Here is a 14,017-nt window from a genome sequence, read left to right on the forward strand (position 1 = left end):
GTGAGGGGGAAAAGGAGTCTTCCAACAACTGTCAGCACCCTAACCAAATTACACTCCCCATGGTTTTTTGGGGGAAGCCATGACTGTCTAAAGTGGAATACTTGTGGAATAAATATATGGTGTAAATGTGGCCTAGGACCTGCAACAAAATGTTGCAGTGTATCCTTACCTTCTCACAAGAATGCTCCTGCTCAAGGTTCCAAACTATAAGGCAAGGCCAGGAACCCCCATTGCATCTCTGCCCCTCAGTTTGATTATCTGTGTGTCTGCCCCACTACCACCACCACCACCAGGGACATTCTTGATCCTCAATGGGCTGGGGGGCTGCTACCTTTAGGTTGTTGGGTTTGTTTGTTTGTTTAAAAAAGAAATCTATTTCTGCAAAACTTATGGTCCCCCCAAGCATGCTGATACCAGATACTGTTTCTGTTGGCAGTCGCCACCTGCATTTGCTATTAGAGCGATGAGCTTTGACCTAGAATGTGAATTAACTTGGCAAAGAAATTGTGTTTAATTGTTTTAAAATAGTGGGGTACACACCCATGCATACAGACGACAAGAGTCCTTCAGCCCTGCCATTCTTCAGTCCCTACCCTGTCCCTGCCTTTAGAACCCTGGAGAAAAGCATGATGGCAATCTAGTGCACATAGTGTATGTATGTGTGCATGTGTGTATCAATATCGATATGAAAACATTTTAAACAGGAATGCTCTAAACAACAATGCACAAACTGACAGAGTCACAAGTGGTAGCTTTATTACTTACCAATGAACAATATAGGAAAGGTGATAAATAAGAGGAAAACATGAGGTACCAGGTTGATGGCATCCAGAAAGCAGACATTCCTTAAGAAGCCAGCACTGATGTTATAGGCTGAAGGGTTGTCGTTTCCACAAAATGCAACTGTCATTGCTTCTATCCAGTTGCACTGGCAAAAGGAAAACAAACCAAAAGCTTGTGATAAAAATCAGGGAAACTTTCTTAAGAACATAAGAACAGTCCAGCTGGATCAGGCTAATGTTCTCACAGTGCCCAACCAGATGCCTACGGGAAACCTGCAAGCCAGACCTTGGCGCAAGAGCACTCTCCACTCCTGTGGTTTCCAACAACTGATATTCAGAAGCATGCTGCCTCAAATTGTGGAGGCAGAGCATGGTCATCATGGCTAGTAGCCATGGATAGCCATATCCTCCATGTCTTATCTTTTTCTTAACCAAAACACAAAAGGCTTTGATTCAACTACCAAACCACACAGACATTTAGGAATCATAGGACAGGAAGGAGACTCTGTGAACAACAGAATGTGCAGAGTACCAACTTGCTTAGCTACATGGGTGAGATTCTAGAGCTGAACCAAAATTTCTCAGAATTTTTTTTTTTAGAATATTTCTGGGAATTTTCTTTTTTGTCCCCTCCATGAAAACTGAGGCCATTTTGCAGAATATTCTCAGCCTTTCCTTTTTCAGCTCACACAAATTCCCCAAAACCATGCTAGGTCTAGAGCAGTGTTCTTCAACCTTGGGTACCCAGATGATGTTGGACTACAACTCCCATCACCTCTGACCATTGGCTAAGCTGGCTGGGGGTGATGGGAGTTGTAGTCCAACAAAATCCGGGAACTCAACAGTTGAAGAACATTGCTTTAGAGCATTATGGGAGATACAAAATGGCAGCCAGACTGCCCACATAGTTTCTGCTTTTGCTGCTGGACAGCCTCAAGCCCAAGAAACGCATAGAATATATCCTGCCTTGGAGAATATTCAGCAATTTTGGGAGGCCAGTTTTGCTCATCTCCTTACTAAGGGCATGTAGCCTCTCTGATTTAAAGGTGTGGAGTAGTGTGTAACCTTTATTTATCATCTAGTCCAGTGTGTTTTCAGAGCTTCTACTAGTTGCTGTAGTCCTTTTTTTAAAAAACAAAATCTGAATTAAATTTGCATGCACACTTTATGCTTACACCCCACCTAAAAGTTTGTTTTTGGAGTCTGAAAAATGAAGAGAAGCTCAGCTCAGTCCTTGTGTGCCTGCAAGAATGTGATTAGAAGGAGGTAGACCCAATGAAGTGAATCATGCAGAAAGGCAAGAGGCAGCCTCCTGATATGAATGAACAAATCACACCTGAATTCTGGAGAGGCACCAAAATAACATGGCCCTAGCAGAAGCTGATTGGTAATATGGTAAATTTAATGGATTATACCTTTAAGGCACCTAAAGTATTCCGTTACAGGCCAAAATGTGCATTCAATATACCACAGGCAAGAAGAGAGGCCAGAGTAGTCCATCATATACAGGCACAACTGAGCCAGGCAGCCTCCTATGATGAGGGCTACTTTAGCCTCACAGGAAACTTCAACTATTTAGTTAATGTATTTCTTGAAGTCTGCTAGCAACCCTCTCATGGGACATCATTATTTATTTTAGACATTTTTATCCCACCCTTCCTCTGCTTAGAATAGCATACGCAGTCCCTCTCAGTCCTGGCACTAGCAGGCAGTCCTCCTCCTCCTCCAGTATTTCCATAGTATCAAGATCACCATCCACCTTCTCCTCCTCCAATGTTTCAACATGATTGAGGTATCATCATCATCATTCAATAGTTCCATAGTACTGAGACCCAGCCAATATAGCAGTTAGAATGTTGGTCCAGAAGACCCATGTTCAGCTACAAAGCTCACATTTCCATCCTATGCTTCCTACAAGGAAATCAAGGCAGCTCTCCCATTTTATCAATGCAAGAACCCTATGAGGTAGATAACATTGAAAGATTAATGACTTGCTCAGGACCAGCCATAGGAACACAAAAAGAGCCCTGCTGGATCAGGCCAAAAGCCCTTCTTGTTCAGCATCCTGTTCAGGCCTGGTGTCAGTGGTCAGCCAGTTTGGGCCCTGTCTGAGGGCCCCTGTGACTCAGAGGGATCCCTGAAGGGCCCCTCCTTAGGCTGGGAGGGTGGAGCTCCCTCTCCACAATCCACGTCAGTGTCAGGTAGTGGGACCCAGCAACTTGACCCTACCACCGATTGCAGAGGAAGAGATCCCAGGCAATACCCTCCCATTACAGGCAGTGTGGGCTTAATAAGCATGTCAGTGTACACACCCCACACACTGCATGTGCATGCCTACCATCACCCAAGAAGACGTGCAATTCCCTTCAACTGATATTCAGAGGCATATTGCCTTCGACAATGGAGACAAAGCATAGCCATCATTGCTAGTAGCCATTGATAGCCTCACCTTCCATGTATTTGCCTAATCCTCTTTCAAAGCCAAGATCCTCCGTGGTGCAGAGTAGTAAGCGGCAGTAATGCAGCCGAAGCTCTGCTCACGGCCGGAGTTAGATTCCAACGGAAGGAGGAAGTCGAATCTCCAGTAAAAGGGGTCGAGGTTCACTCAGCCTCCCATCCATCCGTGGTCAGTAAAATGAGTACCCAGCATATGCTGGGGTAAAGAAAGGCCGGGGAAGGAACTGGCAATCCCACCCCATATATACGGTCTGCTGAGTAAACGTTGCAAGACATCACCCTAAGAGTCAGAAACAACTCGCACTACAAGTGTGGGGACACCTTTACTTTTTACTTTCAAAGCCATCCCAGTGGTGGGAACAAATTCCACCTGCTTAACTATGTGCTGTGTGAAGAACTACTTCCCGTTGTCTGTCCTGAATCTTCCCATATTTGGCTTAATCCGAAGACCTTAGGTTCTAGTGTTATGAGAAAGGGAGAAAACCTTTTCTGTACCTGCTTTCTCCATGCTATGTCCCCCATTACTCAGCATTTCTCTAAACTAAAAAGCCCCAAATGCTGCAACCTTTCCTCACAGGGGAGTTGCCCCCACATCCCAACCGTTGATCATTTTGGTTTCTTTTTTCTGATCCTTTTCCAACTCTACAACTTCCTTTTTGACGTGAGGTGACCAGAATTGTACACAGTATTCCACAGATATATAACGGCAGCCTGATATTGGTAGTTTTATTTTCACTCTCTTTCCTAATGTACACCGCCCAGAGAGCCCTTGGGCTTAGGGCGGTATATAAATTAAATAAAATAAAAATAAATAAATAAAATAATGATCCCTAACATGCAATTTCCTTTTTTCACAGCTGCCAACATGGCAGGTCAGGATTTGAAACCATGCCTCTGTCTATTAGCTATACCATGTTGACTCCCTATGCTTTACCTTCTACCCTCTTTGTCCTGAGGCTACATAGACACCATATGTTTAAAGCACATCAAAATCACGTTTACACACAGAATCCTGGGAACTGTAGTTTATTAAGGGTGCTGGTCATAAACAGAGCTATAAACTACAGCTCCTAGGATTCTTTGGGGGAGGCATGCTTTTGATGTGCTTTAAATGTATGTTGCGTTTGCAGATAATTCATTATCAAATATGAGAAATAACAGAGATGATTAATTTTTCTGACTATTGTAGTGGCATAAGGACTGAGGTAAAATCTAACAAAGAGTAAGGTTACAGTTTTATAAGTTCCACTGAGCATATTGAGACTTCTGTGTAAACACAGATAGGATTTTGCACTGTTAAGTTCTAAAACCAATACATTTACTAGGGAGTAGTATAAGGCAAGATTTGGCTTTCAATCTTTTATTATTAGTATTAGTATTTGCTAATGTAGATGTTTTCTTTATACTGTCTGACTTTCTTCACAACCCAAGCAACCCTTATCTGTGGGGAGTTCTGATCAAATAATATCTCACAATTAATCACTTGCATCTTCCAGATAAATAATTCCATTTGTACTATATACTGCTGGTGTACCATAGATTATTTCAAGTTTATTTATTTATTATTTATTATTTCAATTTATATACCGCCCTTAGCAGAATAGCTCTCAGGGCGGTGAACAAACAAGATAAAATACAATATATCATAATAAAAATAATAAAAACACATACAAACAAACAACAAAAAACACTACAAAAACACAATACGACAAAAATTAAAAATACGGATTAAAAGATTAAAATGGTTAAGAAAATTAAAATGCCTGGGAGCATGAAAAGGTCTTTACCTGGCGCCGAAAAGATAAAAGTGTAGGCGCCAGGCGTACCTCTTCGGGGAGGCTGTTCCACAACTCAGGGGCCACCACAGAAAAGGCCCTAGATCTAGTAACCACCCTCCGGGCTTCCCAATGGGTTGGTACCCGGAGGAGGGCCTTAGATTCTGAACGAAGTGAACGGGTAGGTTCGTATCGAGAGAGGCGTTCCACAAGGTATTGAGGTCCCACACCGTGTAAGGCTTTATAGGTAAGAACCAGCACCTTGAATCTCGCCCGGAAGCAAATAGGAAGCCAGTGCAGGCGTGCCAAGACAGGTGTTATATGCGAAGACCGACTGGTCCTCGTCAGTAGTCTGGCAGCTGCGTTCTGCACCAGCTGAAGCTTCCGAATTGTCTTCAGGGGCAGCCCTACATAGAGCGCATTACAGTAATCCAATCTTGAAGTTACCAGAGCGTGAACAACGGAGGCGAGGCTGTCCCTGTCCAGATAGGGGCGTAGTTGGGCTACCAGACGAAGATGGTAAAACGCATTCCGTGCCACCGAGGCCACTTGGGCCTCGAGAGACAGGGAAGAGTCGAGAAGAACCCCCAAACTACATACCTGTTCCTTCAGGGGGAGTGTAACCCCATCCAGAACAGGGTTAACATCCACCATCTGAGCAGGGAAGGCATTCACCAACAATGTCTCGGTCTTGTCTGGATTGAGTCTCAGTTTATTAGCTCTCATCCAGTCCATTATCGCGGTCAGGCAACGGTTCAGCACATCAACAGACTCACCTGAAGAAGATGAAAAGGAGAAATAGAGCTGCGTGTCATCAGCATACTGATGGCAACGCACTCCAAAACTCCTGATGACTGCACCCAGCGGCTGCATGTAGATGTTGAAAAGCATGGGGGACAAAACTGACCCCTGAGGGACTCTGCAATGGAGTGTCCATGGTGTCGAGTGATGTTCCCCAAGCACTACCTTCTGGTGACGATCCGCGAAGTAGGAGCGGAACCACTGCCAAGCAGTGCCCCCGACACCCAACTCCGCGAGTCTCCTCAGAAGGATACCATGGTCGATGGTATCAAACGCCGCTGAGAGATCAAGGAGAATCAACAGAGTCACACTCCCCCTGTCCCTCTCCCAACAAAGGTCATCTTACAGGGCGACCAAGGCTGTTTCGGTGCCAAAACCGGGCCTGAAACCGCATTGAAACGGATCTAGATAATCAGTTTCATCCAAGAGTGCCTGGAGTTGGCTGGCAACCACCCGCTCCAAAACCTTGCCCAGAAAAGGAACATTCGCCACCGGTCTATAGTTGTTTAAATTATCTGGGTCCAAGGAGGGTTTCTTTAAAAGAGGTCTCACTACTGCCTCCTTGAGGCTACCAGGGACCACTCCCTCCCTCAAGGAGGCATTAACCACCTCCTTGGCCCAACCGGTGGTTCCAGCCCTGCCAGCTTTCACTAGCCAAGATGGGCAAGGATCCAGAACAGACGTGGTCGCCCGAACCATTCCAAGCACCTTGTCCACTTCCTCGAGCTGCACCAACTGAAACTCATCCAATAAAGAAAGAAAAGGCCGTGCTCCGGACATTTCAATGGATTCATCTGTCACAACATCAGAGTCAAGGTCCCTGCGGATACATGCGATCTTATCTTGAAAGTGTCCAGCAATTTCATTACAGCGGGTCTCAGATGTTTCCATAGTATCGTGGGGGCCAGAGTGTAAGAGCCCTCACACGACTTTAAAAAGCTCCACTGGGCGGCTTAAAGATGATCTAATAGAGGCAGCAAAATAGAGCTTCTTTGCTGTCCTTACCACTTTTGTATACAACTTATTGGTGGCACTTACCAAGGCATGATTGTATCCACTGGGAGTTTTCCTCCATCTGCACTCCAGCCTCCTCCTCTCATGTTTCATCGCTCTCAGCTCCGGGGTATACCACGGAGCTGTATGAGCTCTACAGCGAAGGGGGCGCGCGGGAGCGATCGTGTCAATAGCCCGGGTCATTTCTGTATTCCACAGTGTGACCAGGGCCTCGACAGGAGCACCAGTCCTATCAGCCGGAAAATCTCCCAGAGCCCTCTGAAAACCTACAGGATCCATCCGGCTCTGGGAGCGGATCAACTTAATAGATCCTCCACCTTTGCAGAGGGAAAGAGCCGCTGTAAGTCTAAATCTCAGCAAGCGGTGATCTGTCCATGACAATGGGGTAGATGAAAAACACCCCACCATCAGATCACCATCTCCATGTCCAGTGGCGAAGATCAAATCGAGAGTATGTCCCGACACATGTGTTGGGCCAGTAGAAAATTGAGACAGCCCCATTGTTGTCATGGAGGCAATGAAGTCCTGAGCTGCACCAGATAAGACAGCCTCGGCATGGACGCTGAAATCCCCCAGTACCAAAAGTCTAGGGGACCTCAAAAGGACCTCCGAGACTATCTCTGTCAGCTCAGCTAAGGAAGCTGTTGGGCAGCAAGGTGGACGGTACACCAACAGTATTCCTAGTCTGTCTCCCTGGCCCAACACAAGGTGGAGACATTCCAAACCAGTCGCCGTCTGGACAGGGTGCTTGGTGAGAGGGAAAGAACTCCTATAGACCACAGCGACTGTTGACTGTTCTAGATAATATCTCAGGCACAAATACTATAAACTATTTTAACTGTGTGTTTTTTACCACAAGCATTAACACTTTATACTTAATGTGCATATCCAAAATTGATCAAAACAGATGTAAAGAACATTAATTTTTTTCCTTCTCAATGATTTCTAGGTGCTTGGATCATCATCCTCAGACCTAAATCACCCCAGCCTTGATCCTGCCAAAATTACGCTCTCTTCTCTCCAACTGATTTTGGTAGAGAGAAGGTGAACATGTATTGAAAATATTCCCATTCATATCATCAACAGAATTCAAAGCTGCAGTCCTGTGCACACTCACTAAACTAAAGAATAAGGCTGCAATCCTATGTACACTCGCCTCAGAGTAAGCCCTACTGAACTCAGTGGGACTTACTTCTGAGTAAACATGGACAGGGTTGTCCCACTGAAGTAAATAAGTTTAGGATTGTGCTGTCAGTGGCTGGTATTCAGTGCTAGTCCCACTCAGAGTAGACCCATTGAAGTTAACAGACATGACTAACTTAGGTTCATTAATTTCAATGGGTCTACTTCAAGTACGTCTTAAGTTGAATACAACCGAATATGATGAACATCTTTAGCTGAATGGCGCCGTGTGTGGGGGTACAAACATGTAGTGGAACTGTTAAGAGGAAAAAATGCAAACTTACTATCACAGCTGCATATAAAATCATTAAAATGACACTAAAAGCAAAATTTGGTACTATATACATCTCCTCTTTTCTGGTTCTTTTTTACAAAAAGCTTCTTAATGCAGCCACTTGCGCAGTGTCTGATGCCATTGTACTACACTGTCCATCTTCAGCATGTACATCAAACTTTGCGTACGAGAAGTGAACAGTTATTGTAACAATTTTCAGAAGAAGAAATCTTTTTCCCTCCTAGTCTAAGCAACAAAGGATGGCAAATGTTCTCTCTGGGCAGGAGCTGGAAAAAAATGTTAAAATAGTTCCCAGTGTTGAACTCTAGAGAAGTACAAAGGGAGTTTGGAGGTGGGGTGGGGAGGGAATACTTTGTTCCAGAAGTTATAAGGGAGAGGAAGGAAAGGATTAAGAGGGACCTGCTCTTTCAAGCCCAGATCAAACTCTGTCATAAAGTGACTTACCTTCACAAACACACACACCCCTGACTCAGAATGCCAAACAACACTTCTCTGGGTGGGACCAATATCGTTCAGACAACAGAGATCTGCTCCGCTGGAGGAAGACGACAGAAGCAAGCCCCAGAGTGACTTATTTTTAGGCTGTTGATGTGGAGATCAGCTGCTGCCTCCTATCGAGTTTCCAAAGCATACAGATTCTTCTTGCATCTTTTTCATACAGGCGCTCCAGCCGGCAGGAAACTAGGGAGAGACAAGCAAGCTAAAATAAACACTATTAATTTACATGGGTTTTTGTTTTACAAATCTCAAATCTCACCTTTTTCTACACCAAAGGGTACTCAAGGCATAGGAACAGGCAGATTTATCCATTTCAGTTTCTCTCCTTTCAGTACTCCACATTTCTTCATCAGTTTGCAAATCATTTTGAACCATGTTTTCATGAAAATTCAGCAGCATTTTAGTGTGAATTTCTCCTTATATAGACATCTTTGTATGCATGTTTGCCTAATATACACATTTTTGCAAAGCAATTTCCCCAGACAGAATGCATTTTGTATGATATTTCCACTAGGGTTGCCAGGTTCCTGGCCTGAGACTGATCCTGTATCTTTAGGAGAAGAGAAAGTCAGCCAAGTGCAGGTGTTCTTGCAACACTGTAATTGGAAAAACCACAAGGTGGAATTCTCCCTCCTCCCTGCACAACTTTGAAAGATACAGAAGACCTCTTTGAGGCCGGGCCTGGCAACCTAAAGATACAGGATCAGACTCAGGCAATGAAACTGGCAACCCTAGAGCCAGACTTCATGGGCTCTGCATGTGGATTGATGGACAACAGAGCAGGAAAGAAATTCTTTTTCAGCTGTGGAGCTTTCCTGCAACTTTTGTACAGTCTGTGTCTATGAATATTGGTCTATATGTCCTATTTTGAATATTTTGGATGCATCTATGCATGAGGTTACATCCATTCCACACCATACATGTAAAGCACATGAAGAATCCTGGGAATTGTAGTTTACTCTTCTCAGAGCTACAATTCTCAACACCCTTAAACTACAGTTAGTTTTATTTCCACTAGGGTTGCCAGCTTCCTGGCCTGAGAATGACCCTGTATCTTTAGGAGAAGAGAAAGTCAGCCAAGTGCAGGTGTTCTTGCAACACTGTAATTGGAAAAACCACAAGGTGGAATCCTCCCTCCTCCCTGCACAACTTTGAAAGATACAGAAGAATTCCACCTTGTGGTTTTTCCCATTACAATGTTGCAAGAACACCTGCACTTGGCTGACTTTCTCTTCTCCTAAAGATACAGGGTCATTCTCAGGCCAGGAACCTGGCAACCCTAACTAATATATGCATTTTTATGCACATTTTACTCTAGTATATGCGTTTTTGTAGACATTACTTGGCTGAACTATGTTACCAATTTTGAAGAAGTGTGAATTTCAAAGGATGCAAGTAAAAAAATGAAAAATCACAAGATGCTGGCAATGAATTTATTACTATTTTTAAAAGCCCAATGCATTTTGGTCTGCATGGATTGTAGGCCTTCATCAGGGGTCAATCCATAATGAGTAAACAAACTTGAGAGATTTCTGGCAACGCTTTCCATCTTTTCTTCTAACACCTCAAGCCCTGATGAAGGCCTAGAATACACACAGGGTGAAATGTGTTGAGAATTGTAGCTCTGTGGGGGATAAACTACAGTTCCAGGATTCTTTGGAGGGTGGGGTACTTTAAAAGTTCTTTAAATGCATGGTGTGTACGCAAGCTTGCCTCTGTTTAATGTGTGGAATCATAATTCACAGATGCTGGAAACTGCCCCAAATGCTGCTGCTGCTGCTGTTGCTACTGAACAATACTTGAGTGATAAATGATAATATTTATGTAAAAGGGGAAAGGGGACACAAACCAGTAAAAAACAAAGCAAAAAAAAGGTAAAATAAAGTATAGTGCTTGAAGATAGCAATTCTCAGCGCACCACAAGCCTTAAAAGCGATTCCACAGGGATCAGACAAGCCCCATCCTTTATCACAAGGGAGCCTTTTTCAGCCTGACGGCTGCATTTTTTTTCTTGGGCAACCTTGCAGGGGCTGCATCCCAGTACTGGGCAGATCAATGAATGTACATTTGATCTTTCTCAGTCAGCTAGTTTCTATACATACTCGCACATCCCTCTCCATCCAGGCAAACAAGAGAGGCATTTTCAGAGTTTAAGGACACATTCCAGTCAGGTAAAAATACCCAATGAGGGCACAAAGCAGAGCCAGTGAACTTGTGGCATGGGAGCAATCCCAAGGATCAAATAGAAAGGCTTGGGGGGGCACATTTGAAGTTTGGGGGGGCTGAGGTTCTCAATCCCTGCCTTGCGGGTTTTAAATAGGCCTCGAAGACCTACCTTTTTACATTTGTCCTCTTGGCCCTTTTATTAAGGTTTTGAAATATTGTTTTGGGGTATGTTATGGTCTTAAATTGTATTTAATTGTTTGTTTGATATGTGGCCTATAAACAACTTTAGGAAGTTTTTTTTCTTGAAAAGCTAAATACAAATCCATTAAAGAAAAATAACATTTATTAAATGGAAATAAAGAGATTATGATGATGATTCCATTGTCCATTGCATTTTGAGTGGGGCTAGTCAAAGAAAGATCTCCCGCTTTTGCAGGTTACAAAAGTGTGTGTGTGAGATTTTGGTGCCTTCTCTGAGAGAGGGCGCAAAATGCCTTCAGGGCTAGGACATAGGAAGTTGCCTTATATGGAGTCAGACCACTGGTCCTTCTGGCAGCCATTCTCCTTGTGTATTTCTTTAATATTACTTTGACGCCATTTCTTCCACCAAAAGGATAAGAGAGCTAAATATCTGCAGTAACATATCTGTGAGAGACAGGGCCGGACTCAACACCTGACACTCTTAGCCAGGTCCCAAGTACGCAGGAAGGATCCACCAGTGTTAATGCCTGCTCTGGATTGGCCATCCCATCGGGCTCAGTTTCACCTAGCAAAAGGCAGATGTGAGATGCCTACCATTTAAAATTTCCCACAATGCCCGAAGGCAATTCTTCAGCCCTAGGAACAGGCGAGCTAAATGTTGAAAGTAAATGTTGAAAGTGGGGGGAACTACAAAGGAATCATGCATGGAAATCATTCGACATGTAAAGTTGCCTTAAAGCAAGCCAGAGTATTTGGTCCTCTAGTCTTGTTAGTGGCTCTCTGAGGCCCCACCTGCACTATACATTAAAAGCGCTATCATACCACTTTAAATAGTCATGGCTTGCCCCAGAGAATCCTGCGAAGTGTAGTTTGTGAAGGATGCTGAGAGTTGTTAGGAAACCCCTATTCCCCTCACAGAGCTACAATTCCCATAGTGGTTAACAATGAATCCCTCTTCCCAGGGAACTCTGGGAACAGTAGCTCCGTGAGGGGAATTGGGGTCTCCTAACAACTCTCAGCACCCTTCACAAACTACACTGGAACACCTATCCTGATATGAACCTACCTGGACCCATAGATCTTCTTCTGAGACCCTTCTCTAGGCCCCCCCTCTGAGAAAGGCTCGGAGGATGATGACAAGGGAGAGGGCCTTTTCAGTTCTGGCTTCCCATCTGTGGAATACGCTCCTTAGTGAAGTCTGCCTGGTGCCTTCATGAACATCTTTTCGGTGCCAGATAAACACTTATATTTTTCCCCAGGCATTTGATAAGACTCAGGTGCTGTTGTCTGTATTAGTGTGCCGCCAAAGCTTTCTGTGGCTGTATGTTGTTTTATTATTTTGTTTTTATGGTATGGTATGTTTATTTTTGGATACTCTGTATCATGAGAAGACATGATTCACTAGAAAAGACAATAATGCTGGGAAAACCAGAAGGGAGTAGAAAAAGAGGAAGGCCAAACAAGAGATTGACTGATTCCATAAGGGAAGCCACAGACCTGAACTTACAAGATCTGAACAGGGTGGTTCATGACAGATGCTCTTGGAGGTCGCTGATTCATAGGGTTGCCATAAGTCATAATCGACTTGGAGGCACATAACAACAACAACATACTACTCTCAGCACCTTAAAAAACTACAGCTCCCAGGATTCTCTGGGGGAAGCCATGGATGTTAGTAGTAGAATAGTGCTTTAAATGTTTGGGGTGGATGCGCCCTGAGGCTTTCAAACTGAGACCTTTCCCAGCCTTGTTACTAATTGTTTTAATTTAAAAAAAATGTTGCCACAGACTGAAGCCAAGACCTTTTTGCATACAAAGTCATCGGCCATGGTTAGGTTGTGGGTGTACATGTACAATATGTCTATTTGATCCATTCCCATTTAATGTTTTCAATTTTTTATTTTTTATTTTTATTATTGCATTTCTATCTTACCTTTCCTCCAAAGAGCTCAAGGTGGTGTACAAACATAGTTTTCCCCTTCCCAGTTCTATCCTCACAACAACCCTGTGAGGGAGGTTAGGCTGAGAGATAGTGACTAGCCCAAGGTCACCCAGCAATCTTCATGGTCGAGCAGGGATTTAACCCTTCTTTAAAACTCTCATTACAATTTCACATTTTTATACTAAACTGGAATCATTGTCAAAAATTTATAAATATAGATATTAGGGATGGGATCCACATTTTGGTGCGGGTTCGATTTTAGCTCTGTTGAACTTCCTTTCGGTACCACTTCATCACGGATCAATGTTTTATTTTTTATTATTATTTATTTATTTATTATTTGATTTATATCCCTCTCATCCTCCTAGCAGGAGCCCAGGGCGGCAATGTTCACTATTTGCAATAAATACTGATGGGGGGGGGGGGTTCTGCAAAAATATCATTTGTTTCATAAATTTTTCAAAAATATCAATATTTTCCTCAAAATATCAATAGCAGTATTAATATCAATATTTTTGAGGCAAATTTTTAAAAAATCAGCTTCAGCCACAGAAAACCCATAGGAAAAAACCCAATCTGCAAGGACAAAAAAAAAGTGAATAACTAGGAAATCCGGTGTCAGATTTGAATTTTGTGAAATTCAAGCACATCCCTGATACACACACATTATAACCAAATTTACATATATTTGACTTTGGAAACGCTGGCCTCATTACCGTGTTTACAATTGTTCCAGAGTGTACGTACTCTGCAATCCTATTTATGCCTACTTGCAGTGCATTCTTATACATGCCTACTCAAAAGTAAGGTCCAATAAGACTTACTCACGCAAAATGTGTGTGGAATGCAGCCTCAATTTTTAGCATCATGTGTGAAAATTGCCATTGCTGTTGAGCTCTTAAAG

The 14,017-nt window shown here is 43.4% G+C and overlaps 1 protein-coding gene across 7 annotated transcripts in view; it reads right to left on the reverse strand.

Moving 5' to 3' along the window:
* ABCC9 (ATP binding cassette subfamily C member 9) overlaps positions 1–8,900 on the reverse strand; it is a 116,328-nt gene extending 107,428 nt beyond the window's left edge. For 5 of the 7 annotated variants that reach the window (XM_061638378.1, XM_061638373.1, XM_061638374.1 and 2 more), the window contains exons 1-2: positions 8,751–8,899; positions 766–928 (exon numbers count right to left, since the gene is read on the reverse strand). In XM_061638378.1, coding sequence (XP_061494362.1) covers positions 766–910 — 145 coding nt within the window. In that variant the 5' untranslated portion in view covers positions 911–928; positions 8,751–8,899. Of the gene's footprint in view, positions 1–765; positions 929–8,750 lie in introns of all 7 variants that reach the window. The other 2 variants (XM_061638377.1, XM_061638375.1) reach the window with 1 other exon arrangement.
* Between the last annotated feature and the right edge of the window lie 5,117 nt (positions 8,901–14,017).

Source organism: Rhineura floridana, chromosome 8, assembly GCF_030035675.1.
Source record: "Rhineura floridana isolate rRhiFlo1 chromosome 8, rRhiFlo1.hap2, whole genome shotgun sequence".
NCBI classification, from domain to species: Eukaryota; Metazoa; Chordata; class Lepidosauria; order Squamata; family Rhineuridae; genus Rhineura; species Rhineura floridana.